Genomic DNA, 21,372 nt, shown 5'->3' on the forward strand with positions numbered 1-21,372 from the left:
GTTGAGACTGCCTCCCAATCAGCCCAGCCTAAGGTTCCCAGCCTCAGCCCTCTCCAAGGGCTAGCTTTTAACCCCTTTCAGGCCAGGAGCAGGTAACCATCCCGCAACAGTGCCAATATTCAGAATACTCTCCCTAGGCGTGTGTAATGTCTCTCTTTGCAAACAACCTTTTGTCCGTTCTTGCCCATTCCCCCTTCCCAACTCGCCCCCCCAGCCAAACTCACCATATTTCAGACTCTCACCAAGCTGTGTGCTAGAAAAGGGACAATGAGAAATGTAACTTTTGTGATTCACAGCTGTGAGAGAACTCACAATACTGTCTCTGTTCATTGTATCTTTGGCTTCAGCAGATTATCTTTGAGGACCCAGTCCCCCACATTGACGGAGTTCCTCCACCAGATAAGGTGGCGAACCATTAGAAATAAGGAGGATATGTTTTGCAAACTGCTGCAGTCAACAGATGTAGCAGATAGTGAAACAAGAACTTGGAGGGATACAATCAATGAAAGACTCAGGCTGGATAGCCTGGAAAGAAGGGCCAGAGAGAGGTGCTCAAGTCCCCTATTACGCTGCAGTCTTAGCACATCCGTTCATGAATCCCCCTGCACCCAATACAGAACTCTCTTCCATGTATTTTAAAGAATCCTTATTGAGGTTGCAGGAACAAACCATCCCGATGTGTAGAAAGAAAAGTAAATATGGCAGGCGACCAGCTTGGCTTAACAGTGAAATCCTTGCTAATCTTAAACGCAAAAAAGAAGCTTATAAGAAGTAAGATAAATGACAAGGGAAGAGTATAAAAATATTGCTCAGGCATACAGGAGTGAAATCAGTGAAATCACACTTCGAGATGCAAGAGATGTTAAGAATAACAAGAAGGTTTCTTCAGGTATGTTAGCAACAAGAAGAAGATCAAGGAAAGTGTGGGCCCCTTACTGAATGGGGGAGGCAACTTAGTGACAGAAGATGTGGTAAAAGCTAATGTACTCAATGCTTTTTTTGCCTCTGTCTTCAAAAACAAGGCCAGCTCCCAGACTTCTGCACTCGGAACCACAGCATGGGGAGGAGGTGACCAACCTTCTGTGGAGAAGGAAGTGGTTCAGGACTATTTAAAAAAGCTGGACAACCACAAGTCCATTGGGAGCTACATCTGTGGGTGCTAAAGGAGTTAGTGGATGTGATTGCAGAGCCATTGGCCATTATCTTTGAAAACTCATGGCGATCAGGGGAGGTCCCGGATGACTGGAAAAAGGCTAATGTGGTGCCCATCTTTAAAAAAGTGAAGAAGGAGGATCTGGGGAACTACAGGCCAGTCAGCCTCACCTCAGTCCTAGAAAAATCATAGAGCAGGGCCTCAAGGAATTAATTCTGAAGCACTTAGAGGAGAGGAAAGTGATCAGGAACAATCAGCATGGATTCACCAAGGGCAAGTTATGTCTGACTAAACTAATTGCCTTCTATGACGAGATAACTGTCTCTATGGATGAGGGGAAAGCAGTGGACATGTTATTCCTTGACTTTAGCAAAGCTTTTGATATGGTCTCCCACAGTATTCTTGCCAGCAAGTTAAAGAAGTATGGGCTGGATGAATGGACTATAAGGTGAATAGAAAGCTGGCTAGATCGTCGGGCTCAACAGGTAGTGATCAATGGCTCCATGTCTAGCTGGCAGTCGGTATCAAGCGGAGTACCCCAAGGGTCTGTCCTGGGGCCAGTTTTGTTCAGTATCTTCATTAATGATCTGTAGGACAGCGTGGATTGCACCCTCAGCAAGTTTGCAGATGACGTTAAACTGGGAGTGGTAGATACACTGGAGAGTAGGGTTAGGATACAGAGGAACCTATACAAATTAGAGGATTGGACCAAAAGAAATCTGATGCGGTTCAGCAAGGATGAGTACGGAGTCCTGCACTTTGGATGGAAGAATCCCATGCACTGCTACAGACTAGGGACCAAATGGCTAGGCAGCAAAGAAGGACCTAGGGGTTACAGTGGACAAGAAGCTAGATTTGAGTTGACAGTGGGCCCTTGTTGCCAAGAAGGCTAACTGCATTTTGGGCTGTATAAGTGGGAGGATTGCTGGCAGATCAAGGGACGTGATCATTCCCCTCTTCTGCATTGGTGAGACTTTATCTGGAGTACTGTGTCCAGTTTTGGGCCCCAAACTACAAGAAGGATGAGGAAAAATTGGAAAGATTCCAGCAGAGGGCAACAAAAATGATTAGGGAGCTGGAGCACATGACTTATGAGGAGAGGCTGAGGGAACTGGGATTGTTTAGTCTGTGGAAGAGAAGAGTGAGGGGGGATTTGATAGCTTCTTTCAACTACCTGAAAGGGGGTTTCAAAGAGGATGGATCTAGACCAGGGGTTCTCAGACTGGGGGTCAGGACTCCTCAGGGGGTCATGAGGTTATTACACGGGGTGTCACAAGCTGTCACCCCTCCATCTCGAACTCCAGTCTGCCTTCAGCATTTATAATGGTCTTAAATATATAAAAATGTATTTTTAATTTATAGGGGGGGGGGATCACACTTAGAGGCTTGCTGTGTGAAAGAGCTCACCAGTACAGAAGTTTGCGAACCACTGATCTAGACTGTTGTCACTGGTACCAAATGACAGAACAAGGAGGTCTCAAGTGGCAGTGGGGGAGGTTTAAGTTGGATATTTTTCACTAGGAGGGTGGTGAAGCACTGGAATGGGTTAACTAGGGCGGTGGTAGAATCTCCTTCCTTAGAAGTTTTTAAGGTCAGGCTTGACAAAGCCCGGGCTGGGATGATTTAGTTGGGGATTGGCCCTGCTTTGAGCAGGGGGTTGGTCTAGATGATTCTAGGCCCTCCTCAAACTCCCCCACCACATTCCTCACATGTTCCCAGTCCCTTGCAGTACTCTGTGCACTCCATCCCTGGAGTTACAAGCAGCTGTGAGAACAGTAACCGAGAGACTTTCCTCATTACCATGTCCCATCTGATAAAATGTTTCTGTATTGTCCTGCTATTAAACTTTAGTTTGAAATAAAATGAGTCTTTATTTGTGTCATACACATATTAGTTGGTGCTGACATTCAAACACAGTGGCTATAGGCAGGAATGTTTTCTCAGTACAATTAACGCTCAGGAAGTAGGCACTACAGGGGTCATTCAAGGGAGCAAGCTAACATTGCCTGGCTGAATGCATCACATAAAGACACATTACTGAGAATTGTCAAAATGCTCCTTCAAAGCCTTCCTAATTCTAATAATCTCCCACTGTGCCCCTCTAATTGCCATGGTATCCAGCTGCTCAAAATCAGCAGCCAGCCAATCTACCTCAGTGCTTCATCCCTGGGGAAACTTTTCCCTCTTCACTTCGCAAGTGTTATACAGAAAACAGCAGGCTGCTGTGACCATCCGAATATTTTCCTCATTGAGCTCTAACCTGCCAAAAAGGCAGGGCTAGTGACCTTATAATCTGTGAAAGGCATATTCAATGATCATTCAGCACCTGCTGAGCCTGTTGTTGAAGCACTCCTTGCTGCTATCTAGTTCCTGATTGTAAGGCTTTATGAGCCATGGGAGGAAGGCGTATGCAGGAGCAAGGATCACTATGGGCATTTCCACATCCCCAGTTTGAATGTTCTGGTCTGGAAATAAAGTCACAGCATGCAGATTTCTATACAGTCCAGTGTTCCTAAAGATGCACACATGCACATTCCCTGACCTCCCTGCACTGATGTCAGTGAAATGGCCCTGGTGATCCACCAGTGCCCGCAAGACCATGGAGAAGTAACCCTTCTGGTTTATGTTCTCCATTGCAAGATGGTTTGGGGCCATAATTGGGTATGCGTTCCATCTGTCACCCAGCCGCAGTTTGGGAATCCCATTGCCTCAATGCCATCTTTTATTTCCTACACATTACCCAGAGTCACAGTCCTTCATAGCAGGAGTTGATTAGTAGCCCTGCACACTTGCATCATCATAGCCCCCACAATGTACTTTCCAGAGTTGCCAGCTTCCACACAGCGATCACCACTCATTTTTCCACAGTAAAACAGCTCTTGTTCTGGTGTCCTTGCACTGCAGTGCTGGGGAAAGCTCTGCACACGGTTCCAGGATGATGCATTTGCACATCCAAAAGTTCTACAGCCACTGCTCATCATCCCATATATGCATCACAATGCCACCATTCAGTGCTTGTCTCCTGAGCCCAGTTCTGACAGTCCAGCTACTCTCTGAATGCCATAAGCAATCTTGAATTATTTCTTTCAGTGGTACACAGTAGGGCAGGCACTACTGATTAAGTTTTTGATTCGGAGCTCATGAAATACTTCAGGACCAGTCACACTGTGTTCATCATGCTCATCACCAGATGGTCAGCAGTTCAGAATCCATGCTTTCAGGCAGAGTTGGCGGGCACACAGTTTACATGGACTGTTAAAAACAGCGTGAAACTAACCAATGAAATGATGGAACAGAAAGAAGTTTATCATGGTACAGTGAGGATGCCCCCATAATGCACCACAATCCATTCCCACAGCTCCTAGCAGCAGAGGGTGATGAGTGGATAGTGGCATTAGCGTCTTTCTAGGATCTATTCCTTCTTTCATAATCAAGACGCTTATAATTTTAAAAAAAATGGAACACAACATTAATTTTCAAACTTTCTCCAAATTGTTATTTTTAATTAAGCTACTGAGAAGTCAAGAACGCTTATCTGGAGCAAGTCATTCAAGCAGAGACAACACGGAGAAGGGATTCTATTGAAGTCAAGCCTTAGATTGAAATAACAGAAAAGTTTTAATTCAGGAAAGTAGTGATATACTTTGAATCTAAACCTCAAAGTCATTTGCATGCATGTTAGCTTAGATATAGGATATAGGATGTAGTAGATACACCTGCTTCCATGTCACAGCATTTTCTGTGTCTGACACAAGCTCTGTGTGTACTCAAGACTGTTCAATTGTTTTGAAGAGTACTTAATGACGTGTTAACCCCCACTGTGATGATTGTCTGATCAAGGACACACCTTGATAAGTAGAAGAGAGATTGTTCATCATTATCATCATCATGAGCGTTACTGGTGTCACTTGACTTAATCATACATTATCCAAAGACTATTATTTCTCCTTTCAAGATCGATCTAGAATGTGATTTGTCTAGGGGACATAAAAATTATCTACTCATACCTGGATTATCCATTTTTACGGATGTTTGTGCCTTATGGTGTCACACACAAAACTCTCAGAGGATGTTCAGGGTCAGATCCTCAGCCTATCTGGCTGCTCCAGTGATTCAAACTACCTAACAGCAGTTAAGCAACACTCTGAGAAATCTCTGCTCTACTGGAGAATCTTTAGGTGGTGAAAACTGCCACAGTGGCTCTAGGCTATCCTTCTCACAGCAAAGCACCCGTACATGTCAGTGATCCCTGGCTCCCAGAATAACCCCTTGGGGCCATGGGCAACCAATGTAAGTTACAGGAGCCCTGTGGCTGTTTCTAACTTGTGTTCCTTGATCCTGGTCAAAATGGACCAACCTCAGGATTCCAGGACTTGGTCAAGATGACATTAAAGATAATCAGCTTTGTCCTTCCCACCCAACGCTCCTGGTCTTGCACAAAACATGGCTCAGTTGGCCCATAAGCTCTGGCCCTACGATCTAATTTTTTAGAGCTTATGGTTATAACATTGGTCTATCGAAATCCTCCTAACAAGTCTGATGTTGATCTAGTTAAAAGATACACTACATTTTATACTAACTTGGTATAGAGTTTGCTTGCAGGCTATGTTGAGGACCTCCTTCATTTGTGATTCAAAAAATAATTTCCTCCTGTCCTACATGTCCTGAAGCTGACAATTCCACAGCAGGAACTTCAATCGTTTTTGATTCCGTTATGATATAAAGATTAGCTTCTATCCTCAAAGAATCATGATGCTATGTCCTTTCTTCTTACATTTTGAAATTGTCTACGCTATGAAATTATGTTGACCTAACTTACAGCACATCGCAGTTATTAAATCACTTGTGTGTGTGCACACTTGGGTCCTTGTGTCACAATGTGTGTCCACACCAGGAGCACTTATATTGATTGTACTTGTTCGTGTGGGGCACTGTGAGATGGCTTCTGAAGACCAATAACAGTCAACGTAAGAAACAAAGTATCTACCCTGATGCTCAGGAAGGTGGTGTACTAAAGGGACATAGAGAGACATTATGTTGGCATGAGCCAATTTAGTACAAGACTTCTGAGTTCTCATTCTAAGTTCTGATGCTGGCTTTGTGACCTTGAGCAAATATTAATCTGACTGTGCTCAATTCACGTTTCCTTAAAGGATCCTGTGTCTTCTAAGAGAAACTTACTCTTGCTCTTTATTGTACAGGAACAGGTAGCTATGAATGTACTGTGGAAGGGAAAATTACTGATTCTGTAATTATAGTTAAGTCTTTCAAGATATTGTTGACTTTATAAACTATTTCACTATGGAAATGCCCCTGAATACTTAAGGAAGAGCAATTCAGAGAACGAGTCAAATCCCTTTCCTTTAAAAAGCAGATTTTTATTACCATGAAAGAGAACTAAAATGATCAGTTACTCTATGGCACTGCAATGATGAAAAGTACAGAAAATAATTCCAGACACAGGGTAATTTTTTTTTCAAAATGCCTAAGTGACTTAAGTTCCTAAGTCCCATGGCCCTTAGGCCATCCCGAAGTCACTTTGAAAATGATACTTAGTTGCCAACGTCAATAGGCACTTGAACTTTTTACCCTCAGATGTAATGTCTGTGATTCCAGTCTTACAGAGTGCTGGCAGTCTTATTTGATCTTTTCTCATGCTAAATAAGTTTTGTTTTTAGGAAAAAAAATTAAAATTGAGATATGCAGAGCTAACATGTGCCCCCTCTTCACACTGGAAACTAGAATGGATCCCTTACAATATATAATAATAATAATAATAACCAAAAAAAAAAAAAGAAGGATTCAATACTTGGTTGATGAAACACTCCTCAAAGGCCAGCATGAAATCATGTAATTTGAATGTTGTTTGCACAGCATTCTTCAAATTTTGCCCATCCCGTTGTGAAAAGAACCATAAGATAAAATTGTGTATCTGCGTGTTGAGACAGACTGAGAGGAAAACAAATAACTGAGCCCACACTCTTACATTTTTCCATACTCTTTCATAGATTTCATCTACTGGTACATAAATAATTAACAGAATATTACTGTACAGATAAGTCTCTGGAGTGGATTCAGAATATATTTTGAGACAAGGAAAGCAGATTGATTAATTGTATAAAATAAAGGAAGACTTGCTAATCATCAATAGAACAGTAACATGTACTTTAATGGGGATATCTAAGGCCCTGATTCAGAAATATGTTTAACCACATAAATAATCTTACTGGGTGCTAGAACAAGTTTTATAATCAGTTGTATTCAGAAAATACAAGCAACATGATTTACTAGCAGACATGCAAATCTGCTATCTGTAAGCATAGGAAGTAATTCACCTGCATAAATTGAGGAAAAGATGGCAGTGAATGTAATTTGCTTATCTGGAGCATCTTGTCTCATTTGTCTACTTTTGGCACCATCTTTTGGATCATTATACACCTTCCCTACCCCTTTGCTTCCTTGGTTTGTTTCTTGAGATGCACACCAAATTCTGGGAAGAGAATACATATTTCAGTCCCTTTGCATAAAAAGTGATGATTGGAAAATGTCAATGAAAAACTAAAACATTCTCAATTTTTTTTGCATTCTCTCTGCCCCGCCCCATTTTTCAACAAGCTGTATGTTTTGCAATGATATTTTATCATTGTTTATGTGATTTCACCCCAAGCTATACTTTAGCACCTATAGGCCCTAACTCTGCAAACCCTTATACATGTGCTTAACTTTATGCATGACAATAACACTGTTGAAACCAATAGGATTAATCATCTCTGTAAAGCTAAGCATGTGCATAAGATTTGCAGGACTGGGGCCTCAAATCTTGACTTGGGGTAAATAATCAGTTAACAAGAGGGGCAGAGATGTTAATGGGAACTGCATGATAGCTCTTATGTATTGTAAAAAGAAGTGATGAAGTGGGCCCATGAAAGCTTATACTCAAATAAATGTGTTAGTCTCTAAGGTGCCACAAGTACGCCTGTTCTTTTTGCGGATACAGACTAACATGGCTGCTACTCTGAAACCTTATTTATTGTATTTCTTCTGCTATATTTTTTAGGCACTAACTATGTTCTGTTCTTCCATTCCAGTTCTGCGTTGCATCCAATATGTAATAAATCTGATGTCATGCAAGACGCTGATGAGCAGCCTGCGGACAGGGTGCACAGAAGATCTGTAGTTGAGGATTACTTTCCCAACAGCTACATGGATTTTGACTCATTAGAAAATGAATTTGACTTTGACTATGGCTTATGTAATGAAGTAGTACATGTGGCTTGCTCTCCTAAGCCTGATGCCTTCAATCCTTGTGAAGATATCATGGGCTACAATATCCTCAGAGTCCTGATATGGTTTATCAACATTCTAGCTATCACTGGGAACATCATTGTGTTGGTTATTTTAATAAGCAGTCAGTATAAACTCACTGTCCCTCGGTTTCTAATGTGTAATCTTGCATTTGCGGACCTATGTATAGGCATCTACCTGTTGTTGATTGCATCTGTAGATATACAGACTAAAAGCCAGTATTACAACTATGCCATAGACTGGCAAACTGGTGCAGGATGCAGTGCTGCAGGGTTTTTCACTGTGTTTGCGAGCGAACTTTCAGTTTACACACTGACTGTGATCACTCTGGAAAGATGGCATACAATCACCTATGCCATGCAACTGGACCGCAAGGTTCGATTTCGGCACGCCATGGTTATTATGATTTTTGGTTGGATGTTTGCCTTCACTGTGGCCCTTCTTCCCATATTTGGAGTCAGCAGCTACATGAAAGTCAGCATTTGCTTGCCCATGGATATAGAAACACCCTTTTCCCAGGCTTATATCATATTCCTTTTAGTACTGAATGTCCTTGCATTTATGATCATCTGTGCCTGTTACATCTGCATCTACTTTACAGTGAGAAACCCTAATGTTATCGCTTCAAACAGTGACACCAAAATTGCCAAGCGCATGGCTATACTGATCTTCACCGATTTTCTGTGCATGGCACCAATATCTTTTTTTGCAATATCGGCATCACTCAAGCTTCCTCTCATCACTGTGTCCAAATCCAAGATCCTCCTGGTTTTGTTCTACCCTATCAATTCATGTGCCAATCCCTTCTTGTATGCAATTTTCACAAAGACCTTCCGCAGAGATTTCTTCATTTTACTGAGCAAGTTTGGTTGCTGCGAAATGCAAGCCCAAATTTATAGAACAGAGACTTCCTCATCTGTTCATAATTCCCATATGAGAAATGGCCATTGTACTCCAGCTTCTAAAACCAGTGATGGAACTATTTATTCATTAGTTCCTCTGAATCACTTGAACTGAAATATTTGTGTGGATTTACGTATAGGGCAGCATGGTTATTTTTAACTGTGAATTTGTAAAATGATTTTAACATAACATGTAAAGTTATATTTTCAATGGAGAAACATTTTTATTTCTGCTGTACATTTTATTTTTATGAACAGCCAGCAAAAGTGACATCTATCTTCAGTTTTTGAAGGACAACCACAAAACTTCAGTTAACATTCTTTGAAAAATTTCTCAAGAATTACATAACTCTGGAGAATGTATTCTCTCCCCCACACTTTTCTAAAGTTATCCTAGGCTATATAATGCATGTGTTTGAGAATTCAGTGTTGACTATCAATGGCTGAAAGAAAAAAATACAGAATTTAAAATGTTTTGCTGTGAAACATACTAGAGATCTTGTTAAGGGTACAATAACTTGACAAAGTAGTAATATTACTACACATTCAGCTGACATAAGCTAAAGTGCAAGATTATTTTCACTTACCCCCACACAATGGTATCGGAAGAGGAGATTTTGGTCCACATTGTTTTTGTTTCCATCACCAAAGCAGGGGGCTAAAAGTCACCTTTAAATCAGTACTGGTCCATTTCTGACTCAAATCCATATGGTGGGAAGTGTCCTGGTGTGTACATAGAAGTCCACTAGCAAATGGTTGATACACTTTTCGTTAGTGAGCTGAATGTAGTTGCAGAAGTACTTCTCATTTCAAAACAACATTGGGTGAATCTGGTGATTAAGAGTATTTGTGACCTTGTACCACGAGGTTCTAACGTGAATGAACAAACACCTTGATCCTTCAAGTCCCTGTGGGCACCTGTAGCAAGCTGCATTGAACTTGGAGGGAAGAGCACAGGCTGCAGGAAGACAGAGTTTGGAGGAGGCAACAGCCAATCTGTATGCATGTGATTTGAATGCAAGCTGCAATTGCAGCATCACTGTACATACTTCTCTTAATAAAGAGCCAATTTTGTTTTAGAAACATGGAGTCCTCTCATGTTATTATTCAGCACTTAGTACATGAAACAGTGCTCAAGAGTGAATGCAAGATGGTTGTTCTCCAGCACAAGTTCAATGAGAAGCTAAAGGTACAAGCTAAGTTAAACACTAGAACCTACATTTTCAAAAGTGATTAGTGCTTTTAGGTGTTTTCATTTTTGACTCCCAATTTAAGAAACCTTAAAAGGATATGATTTTCAGAAAGTGCTGGGTATCTGCCATCTGAAAATCAGGCTCTTTAAGGTGTCTTGACATACTCAGAATTACAGATCCCTTTTGAAAATTTTCTCAGCAGTAAGTCTGCTATCTTCCACACTGAGCTGTAGTTAGTCTCAAGTCCACTGTGCACTTGGTTCCTTACTCACAAGTGTGAAATGTCAATAAGGGAAACTGGACAGAGACCTACACTTAGGTGCAATCCTCATCTTGTTATTGAGATGGTTAATTCTACTTTTCTTCTTAAACCATACCCCTGCTACTTGGCAAGAGTAATTTAGCAGCCACACATCAGTATTCTCATTAATGTAAGAGCAAGTTCCCCTCATGCACCAAGTCCTGCTTTATAACTGCAAAACTTTATACCTGTGTAGTGCAGGTTCAACACTTTAGTCTTTCTGAGATTATAACTTGCCCAGAGTTCATAGAATTTAAGGCCAGAAGGGACCACCCCAGAATATCTGTAGAACCATAGACTATCAGGGTTGGAAGGGACCTTAGGAGGTCAACTAGTCCAACCTCCTGCTCAAAGCAGGATCAATTCTCAACTAAATCATCCTAGCCAGGGCTCTGTCAAGCCTGACCTTAAAAACCTCTAAGAAAGGAGATTCCACCACCTCCCTAGATAACTCATTCCAGTGCTTCACCACCCTCCTAGTGAAAAGTTTTTCCTAATATCCAAACTAAACCTCCCCCACTGCAACTTGAGATCATTACTCCTTGTTCTGTCATCTGGTACCACTGAGAAAAGTCTAGATCATCCTCTTTGGAACCCCCCCATCATTCTTCTTTTCTGCAGACTAAACAACCCCAGTTCCCTCAGCCTCTCCTCATAAGTCATGTGCTCCAGCCCCCTAATCATTTTTATTGCCCTCCGCTGGACTCTTTCCAATTTTTCCACAACCTTCTTGTACTGTGCAGCCCAAAACTGGACACAGTACTCCAGATGACGCCTCACCATCTAATCGGACTTCCTGTGTTTCACAGGCCACCGACACCACCCAGAACCCACACACTAAATCTCACAACCAAAATTAGACAAAAGTCGACAAGACACCAAGCTATTATTTGCCACAGATAGAGAGACTCTGAGGGACCAAGGTACATCAGTGCCCAAGGCTCCTGCAATGGCAGCAAAATGATTAAGTGAGCTATACTCAGATAATCCTGGCAAGAGACTTGCACTCTATGCAGCAGAGGAAGATTAAAATCACTACCAATCTGTCCTGGAGGAAAATTCCTCCCTTACCCTACATACTGTGATCACTTAGATCCTGAGCATGTGAGCAAAAACCAGCAGCAAGGACAGGAGAGAGAGAGAATGCCTCAGTGCCACTCAGAGCCCTGGCCCACACTGTCCAGCATTCCATCTCCAGCCATGGAAAAGTGTTTCTCTGCTTTATTATTCTGTTTAATAGCAGAGACAAAGATTTGAATATTTTAAAAAACCTTTTCATTTGATCTTCATAAAACATTCTATTTTTTGCTAGGTATTTTTCACCTTTCAGAGAGCACGAAGCTGCTGTCCTCATCCTGCCTTCTCATCTGCCCAGTAGGATTATTAAGCCGAAAGTAATATATGTTTGACTGTTCAGAAAACTATAGTGATTAGCGTTAACTAATTTCCGGGTATTTCCTTTCTCATGGCATTTCAGAAAAAACTACCAAGGAGCTTAAACTGCCAGAAGTTAACACATGAGATAAAATACATTTTTCCCAGAGAGGTGTTACACTATCATTTAAGGTTATTGGACCAGAAGTATGTATTCAAACTATATGTTTTTTTTCCAAATGAACATCTTTTACAGTATTTTGTGTAATGGCCACAGATAAAATTGATATCATTTGGTGCAAAAAGTATTTAGATTTCATTCAGTTTCAGCTACATTATTTCCAAGGTTGATTAAACTGTTGTCCTAAAAATGGAAGCTGAATTCCAGCCCTCTCCCAAGAGTGTGACAGCAAGGAAGGTTCCATTAAAAGGAACTCCAACAAGTAGTGCTGGATAGAAAATTAAAAAGGGGAAAACAAAAGCTGTTATTTACAAAGCTTACTATTGGGAATTGGAGCCTTAAGTCAGCAGATAAGACTGTGATAGTCAGGGTCCACAAATTAGAAAGGCAAGAAATTGTCTGGAAGAAGCAAAAGGAGATATACAAACTACATCTAATATAACCTAATGAGACATTTTTGGAAAAGAATGATAGGCTGTGAGGCAATCAGAGAGGAATGCGACCAGCTTGTAAAACAAGTGGCAAACTTACAAGGACCAGTTGTAGAAATGCCAGCATGATGGGAGGCAGGGGATCCTAGCGGGTTTCCCACAGTTATATCTCATAACTAGGGGATGTAATTGTGCAGCAGGGCCCATGCAGGTTCCTACAAGGTTACTACTGAGACCCTTCCCTTTGCATCTAGAAGCTGGAATCCCTTGTAAGGTCGCTTCGGACACCCTCCTCGTGCTAGATGGAATAGATTTACTCAGTGGATGTTTGGAGGGAGTGTGTCACTGTGGCCTCTGTGGGTCACAACTGAGAATACCAAATTCAGGACAAGCTGCTGGGGAAAAAAGGCAGACACACCCCCAAAACTAGTGGTTATTTTTCATGAGTATACCAAACCAGCACAAAAGTAAACTTCTGGCTCACCGCACTGGCTAACAGAAGTCAGAAATGCAGCTTCCGTAGGTATTCCAGTCCTGGATTCAATACCAGACCCTAGACTTGATGAGTGGTTATTTAAAAACAAAATTAATCAAAACAAGAGGGTGCTCCTGATCTCAAAGAACCAGCCACATACCCAGGTCAATATATAACTCAGACCTTATGCAATAATCACGCTGTGCCAATCCTTTAGATCTAATATCTAAAGATTTATGTATAGAAAGAAAAAAAAGTGGGAGTTAAATTAGTTAAAGGAATCAAATACGTACAGTAATTGTAAAGTTCTTGGATCAGGCTTGTAGGAGCAATGGAATAAGCTACTGGCTTGTTAAGTCTCCTGGTTGCTTCCAAATCATTGGGAAGGTCCTCAGTCCTGTGGGTAGAATGCTCCCATTAGTATTAGCCCATAGCCAGAAATTTAAGCAGGAAAGAGGCAAAATGGAGATGTTTCCAGGGCCTTTTATAGCTTCTGCCAAGTGAAGCTAAACACATTGTTCTCACTGTGGAGAATTACAAGGAAACAAGATGGTGTTTGGAGTTATATGGGCAAGTCGCATGTCCATGCATGCTTAACATAACAAAATGAATTGCCCTATAAGTCAGACCAAAGGGCCATCTAGCCCACTATCTTGTCTTCTGACAGTGGCCAGTGCCAGGTGCCCTTAGGAAATGAACAGGACAGGTAATCATCAAGTGATCCATCCCTGTCACTCATTCCCAGCTTCTGGCAAACAGAGGCTAGGGACCCATTCCTGCCCATCCTCTCTAACAGCCATTGACAGATCTATCCTCCATGAATTTATCTAGTTTCTTTTTTGAACCCTGTTATGGTCTTGGCCTTCACAACATCCTCTGGCAAGGAGTTCCACAGGTTGACTGTGCATTGTGCGAAGAAATACTTCCTTTATTTGTTTTAAACCTGCTGGCCTATTAATTTCATTTTGTGCCCCCAGTTCTTGTGTTATGAGAACTAGTAAACAACACTTTCTTAACTACTTTCTCTACACCAGTCTGATTGTATGACCTCAATCATATCTCCCCTTACCAGTTTCTTTCCAAGCTGAAAAGTCCCAGTATTATTAATCTCTCCTCATACAGAAGCCGTTCCATACCCTAATCATTTTTGTTGCCCTATCTCTGTACCTTAACCAATTCCAAATATCTCTTTTGAAAATGGGGCGACCATATCTGCACAAATATTCAAGATGTGGGTGTACATTGATCGATATAGAGGCAACTTGATATTTTCTGTCCTATTATCTGTCCCTTTCTTAATTATTCCCAGTATTTCGTGTTGCTTTTTTGACTGCCGCTGCACACAGTGAGTGGATGTTTTCAGAAAACTATCCACATGATCCAAGACTCTCTTTCTTGAGTGGTAACAGCTAATTTAGACTCCATAATTTTATATGTATACTTGTGGATAATCCTTCCAGTGTGCATTACTTTGCATTTATCAACATTAAGTTTCATTTGCCAATTTATTGCCCAGTCACCCGTTTTGAAGATCCTTTTGTAGCTCTTTTCAGTCTCCCTGGGTTTTTAATTGTCCTTTAGTATCACAGAATATAGAATCATAGAATATCAGGGTTGGAAGGGACCTCAGGAGGTCATCTAGTCCAACCCCCTGCTCAAAGCAGGACCAATTCCCAACTAAAACAGTCCCCAGCCAGGCTTTGTCAAGCCTGACCTTAAAAACCCTCTAAGGATGGAGATTGCACCAGTTCCCTAGGCAACCCATTCCCAGTGCTTCACCACTCTCTAAGTGAAAAAGTTTTTCCTAATATCCAATCTAAATCTCCCCCACTGCAACTTGAGACCATTACTCCTGGTCTGTCATCTGGTACCACTGACAACAGTCTAGTTCTATCGTCCTTTGGAACCTCCTTTCAGGTAGTTGAAAGCAGCTATCAAATCCCCCCTCATTCTTCTCTTCTGCAGACAAAACAATCCCAGTTCCCTCAGCCTCTCCTCATAAGTCATCCGCTACAGCTCCCTAATCATTTTTGTTGCCCTCTGCTGGACTCTTTCCAATTTTTCCACATCCTTTTTGTAGCGTGCGGCCCAAAACTCGACACATTACTCCAGATGAGGCCTCACCAATGTCCGAATAGAGGGGAATGATCACATCGCTAGATCTGCTGACAATCTCCTACTTATACAACTCAAAATGCCTTTAGCTTTCTTGGCAACAAGGGCACACTGTTGACTCATATCCAGCTAGGTCTTTTTCTGCAGAACTGCTGCCTAGCCACTTGGTTTCTAGTCTGAGGCAGTGCAACGGGATTCTTTCATCCTAAGTGCAGGGACTCCTGCACTTGGTCCTTGTTGAACCACATCAGATTTCTTTTGGCCCAATCCTCTAATTTGCCTAGGTCTCTCTGTATCCTGTCCCTACACTCCAGCATATCTACCACTCCTCCCGTTTAGTGTCATCTGCAAACCTGCTGAGAGTGCAGTCCATGCCATCCTCCAGATCATTAATGGAGATATTGAACAAAACCAGCTCCAGGGACTGACTTGGAGCACTCTGCTTCATACCGGCTGCCAACTAGACATGGAGCCGTGATCATTCTGTGACCCCATTGAGCCTGACAATCTAGCCAGCTTTTGATCCACCTTCATAGTCCATTCATCCAGCCCATACTTCTTTAACTTGCTGCAAGTATACTGTGGGAGACCATATCAAAAGCTTTGCTCAATTTGAGGAATAACACGTTCACGCTTTCCCCATATCCATATCGTCATAGAGGACAATTAGGTTGATGAGGCATGACTCGCCCTTGGTGAATATAATGCTGATTGTTCCTGATCACTTTCTACTCTCCAATGCTTCAGAATTGTAATTCCTGAGGCCCTGCGCCATGATTTTTCCACGGACTGAGGTTGAGGCTGGCTGGCCTGTAGTTCCCCAGGATCCTCCTTCTTACGTTTTTTTTAAAGATGGGCACTACAGAAGCCTTTTTCCAATCATCTAGGACCTCCCCCAATCACCATGAGTTTTCAAAATAATTGACATTGGCTCTGCAATCGCATACACCAGCTCCTGTAGCACCTTCAGATGCAGTGCATTTGGGCCCATGGACTTGCTGGCTGTCCAGCTTTTCTAAATAGTCTCGAACCACTTCTTTGTCTCCACAGAGGGCTGATCACCTCCCTCCCCATGCTAGTGCTGCCAACTGCAGTAGTCTGGGAGGTTGACTTTGGTTGTGAAGACAGAGGCAAAAAAAGCTTGAGCTACATTAGCTTTTTCCATATCCTCTGTCCATGAGGTTTCCCTGCTGCATTCAGTAAGAGGCTCACACGTTCCCTGACCTTCTTCCTTTGTTACTACCATACCGGAAGAATACCCTTCTTGTTACTTCTTAACATCTCTTGCTAGTTGCACTCCAAGTTGTGAATGCTTTGGCCTTCCCTGATTTCACCGCTGCATGGTCCTGAACCAATATTTTTTAGGACTCCTCTCTGGTTCATTTCAGTACCAATCTTCCACTTTCTTGTAAGCCTTTCTTTTGTGTTTAAGATCAGCAAGGATTTCACTGTTAAGTCAAGCTGGTTACCTGCCTATTTACTATTCCTTCTACACATCGGGGGTGGTTTGTTCCTGCAACCTCAATAAGGATTCTTTAAATACAGCCAGCTTTCCTGTACTCCTTTCCCCCTCATGTTGTTCTCGTGGGGGGTTCCTGCCATCAGTTCCCTGAAGGAGTCCAAAGTCTGCTTTTCTGAAGTCCAAGGTCCATATTCTGCTGCTCTCCTTTCTTCCTTTTGTCAGGATCCTGAACTTGACCATCTCATGGTCACTGCCCCCTAGGTTCCATCTACTTTTGCTTCCCCTACTAACTCTTCTCTGTTTGTGAGCAGCAGGTCAATAAGAGATCTGCCCTTAGTTGGTTCCTCTAGCACTTGCACCAGGAAATTGTCCCTTACAACTTTCCAAAAAACTTCCTGGATTGTCTATGCACTACTGTATTGCTCTCCCTGCAGATATGAGGGTGATTGAAGTCTCCCATGAAAACCAGGGCTGTCCACCTTATCCCCCTGATCTGGTGGTCTATAGCAGACTCCCACCATGACATCACCCTTGTTGCTCACACTTCTAAATTAATCCAGAGACTCTCAGGTTTTTCTGCAGGTTCATGCTGGAGTTTCTCAGCAGTCAGACTGTTTCTCTATATACAATGCAACTCCTCACCTTTTCTGTCCTGCTGGTCCTTCCCTGAACAGTTTATAGCCTTCGTGACAGTACTCCAGTCACGTGAGTTATGCCACCAAGACTCTGTTATTCCAGTCACACCATAATTCCTTGACTGTGCCAGGACTTCCAGTTCTCCTTTCTTGTTTACCAGGCTTCTTGCATTTGTGAACAGGCACTTAAGATAACTTGCTGATCATCCTGCTTTCTCAGTCATGAGGCAAGACTCCTCCCCACTTGCGCTCTCCTGCTTGTACTCTAATCCTGGTATCCCACTTCCGCATTTACCTCAGGGCTTTGGTTCTCTTTACCCCAGTGAACCTAGTTTAAGCCCTCCTCACAAGGTTAGACAGCTTTCTGGCAAAGATGCTTCTCCCTCTCTTCATTAGGTGGAGCCCATCTCGACCTAGCACTCTTTCTTCTTGGAACCACTCCAAAGCCTTCTCTCTGACACCACCTGCATAGCCATTCTTTGACTTCCACAATTCTACAGTCTCAACCTGGGCCTTTTTCTTCCAGTGGGAGGATGGACGAGAACACCATTTGCGCCTCAAACTCCATTATCCTTCTTCCCAGAGCCATGTAGTCTGTAGTGACCCGCTCAAGGTCATTCTTGGCTGTATCATTGGTGCCCACGTGGAGAAGTAGGAAGAGGTAGTGATACAAGGGCTTGATGAGTCTCATCAGTCTCTCCGTCACATCGTGAATCCTAGCTCCTGGCAAACAGCACACTCCTTGGTTTTCTCAATTGGGACAGCAGAGAGATGACTCAATCCCTCTGAGAAGGGACTCCCCGACCACCACCACCCACCACCTTCTCTTGGGAGTGGTGGTTGTGGAACCCCCATCCCTGCCTTCCAATCAGTGGAGTCTCCTTCTGCTCCCTTCCTTCAGATGTATCATCTAGTCCACTCTCCGCATTAGTACCTGTGGAGAGAACATGAAAATGGTTGCTCAACTGTATCTGCATGGCTGGTACATGGATGCTCCTCTTTCTTCTTCTGAGACTACATACTTCCAATTTTCCTCACCATCCTTCTGTCCCCACTGCACGGCCTGCTCTGGATTCTTCAGAATGTTGTGCCCATAGAAACATATCCTGACATCTGTCCAGGAAATATTTATTTTCTCTTATGCAATGCAGGGTTGCATACTTGTTTCTCCAGACCTTGAACCTTCTTTTCCAATATGGAGACCAACTTGCACTTTGTACAGTCCAAAGTCACCTTCTGTCCTGTGGAAGAAAGACAAATATGGCACATCATGTGCAAGTCACACACAGTCTATCGCTCACCATCCATATTACCTTTCTTCTAAGAGCTTCCTCAGCTGTTGCAGTCACTAACCCAGAAAAGCCCTGCAATATGAAAGCCCTAAGTGGGCTCTCCCCAGGCAAAACTCCCAGTAAAACTCCCTCTGTAGTCTCTTCGCTGTTTGCTGCTCAGCTGGTATCACAACTGGCTGCCTTTTTATAAACAATCAGGTCTACTCAGAGCCCACCTGAAACAAAGCACCCCCAATTCACACTTTTCAAACAATCAAGCACATGATCAAACTGCTAAACTGACAAACTGTCCCCGCTACAGACACTCAGATACAGATACTAATTTTGTATCATCTGCAAATGTTACCACCTCACTGTTTACCTCTTCTTCCAGATCATCTATGAATATATTGAACGGGACTGGTCCCAGAACAGACCCCTGAGGGATACCACTATTTACCTCTGTCCATTCTGAAACTGACCATTTATACTCTACCCTTTGTTTCCTATCTTTTAACCACTTACCAATCCATGAGAGCACCTTCCCTCTTATCCGATGGCAGCTTACTTTAAATAAGAGCCTTTGGTGAGGGACTTTCGTCAAAGGCTTTCTGAAAATCTAAGTACACTCTATCCACTGGATCCCCTTGGTCCATAAGCTGTTGACCCTCTCAGAGAATTCTAGTAGATTGGTGAGGCATGATTTCCCTTTACTAAAACCATGTTGACTCTTCCGCAACAAATTATGTTCATCTATATACTCTGACAATTATAGTTTCAACCCGTTTGCCCAGTACTGAAGTCAGGTTTACAGGCTGTAATGCCAGGATCACCTCTGGAGCCCTTTTTAAAAATTGGAGTCACATTAGCTATCCTCCAGTCATCTGGTACAGAAGTGATTTAAATGATAGGTTACAGATTACAGTAGTAGTTCTGCAGATTTCACTTTTAGAGTCCTTCAGAACTCTTGGGTGGAATAACATCTGTGTCATCCTGGTGACTTATTGTTATTTAATTTATCAAGTGTTCCAACACCTCTTCTAATGGAGTACCTCAATCTAGGCCAGTTCCTCAGATCTGTCACCTAAAAAGAATGGCTCAAGTTTGGGAATCTCACTCACATCCTCAGCCATGAAGGCACGATTGCAAAAAAATATTTAGTTTCTCCTAATGGCCTTAGCGTCCTTGAGTGCTCCCTTTGGCAACTCGATCATCCAGTGGCCTCACTGGTTGTTTAGCAGGCTTCCTGCTGATGATGTCCTTAAAACAAATTTTTGCTATTACCTTTTGACTCTTTGGCTAATTGTTCCTCAAATTCTTTTCTGGCCTTCTTAATTGCATTTTTACACTTCGTTTGCCAGTGTTTATGCCCATCTCTATTTTCCTCTCTAGAATTCAACTTCCACTTTTTAAAGGATGCCTTTTTGCCTCTCACTGCTTCTTTTACTTTGTTGTTTAGCCACGGTGGCTCTTTTTTGGTTCTCTTACTATATTTTTTCTTTTGGAGTATACATTTAAGTTAAGCCTCTATTATGATGTCTTTAAAAAGTTTCCACGCAGTTTGCAGAGATTTCATTTTTGGCACTGTACCCTATAATTTCTGTTTAAATAACCTTCTCATTTTTGTGTAGTTCCCCTTTCTGAAATTAAATGCTAGTGTTGGGCTGCTGTGGTGTTTTTCCTGCCACAGGGATATTAAATTTAATTATACTATGGTCACTATTACCAAGCGGTCCAGCTATATTGACCTCTTGGACCAGATTCTGTTCTCCACTTAGAAATAAATCAAGAATTGCCTCTCCGCTGGCGGGTTCCAGGACCAGCTGCTCCAAGAAGCAGTCATTTAAGGTGTCAAGAACTTTATCTCTGCATCCTGTCCTGTGGTAACATGTACCCAGTCAATATGGAGATAATTGAAATCCCCCATTACTATTATTGAGCTTTTTATTTTTATAGCCTCTCTAATCTCCCTGAGCATTTCACATTCTCTATCACCATCCTGGTCAGGTGGTCGGTAATATATCCCTACTGCTATATTCTTATTATTAGAGCATGGATTTTCTATCCATGGAGATTCTATGGTACAGTTGATTCATTTACAATTTTTACTTCATTTGATTCTATGCTTTCTTTCACATATAATGCCACTCCCCCACCAGCATGACCTGTTCTGCCCTTCCAATATATTTTGTGCCCTGGTATTACTGTATCCCATTGATTATCTTCATTACACCATGTTTCTGTGATGCCTATTATATCAATATCCTCATTTAATACGAGACACTCTAGTTCACTCACTTTATTATTTAGACTTCTAGTATTGGTATATAAACACTTTAAAAACTTGTCTCCTTTTAGCTGTCTGCCATTACACTATGTAACTGAATGGGGCTTTTTTTTATTTGACAGTTTCTGATCAGACCTTGCCTGTATTTATCATTTTCCATCCTCTTGTCCTCACTAGGACGTAGAGATTCTTTATTAATAGATCCTCCTCTAAGGGATGTTCAAACCATGTGCTCCTCCACACCTGTTGGCTTTCTCCCAGACCTTAGTTTAAAAACTGCTCTACGA

At 42.2% G+C, this 21,372-nt stretch overlaps 1 protein-coding gene across 2 annotated transcripts in view; it reads left to right on the forward strand.

The window, feature by feature from the left end:
- The window catches only part of LOC115647596 (follicle-stimulating hormone receptor), a 171,638-nt gene extending 162,106 nt beyond the window's left edge, over positions 1-9,532 (forward strand). For both annotated transcript variants that reach the window (XM_030554307.1, XM_030554306.1), the window contains one exon: positions 8,242-9,532. In XM_030554307.1, coding sequence (XP_030410167.1) covers positions 8,242-9,475 — 1,234 coding nt within the window. In that variant the 3' untranslated portion in view covers positions 9,476-9,532. The remainder of the gene's footprint in view (positions 1-8,241) is intronic.
- Positions 9,533-21,372: the final 11,840 nt, after the last annotated feature.

The sequence above is a fragment of the Gopherus evgoodei genome, chromosome 3 (genome assembly GCF_007399415.2).
Source record: "Gopherus evgoodei ecotype Sinaloan lineage chromosome 3, rGopEvg1_v1.p, whole genome shotgun sequence".
In the NCBI taxonomy this organism is placed as follows: Eukaryota; Metazoa; Chordata; order Testudines; family Testudinidae; genus Gopherus; species Gopherus evgoodei.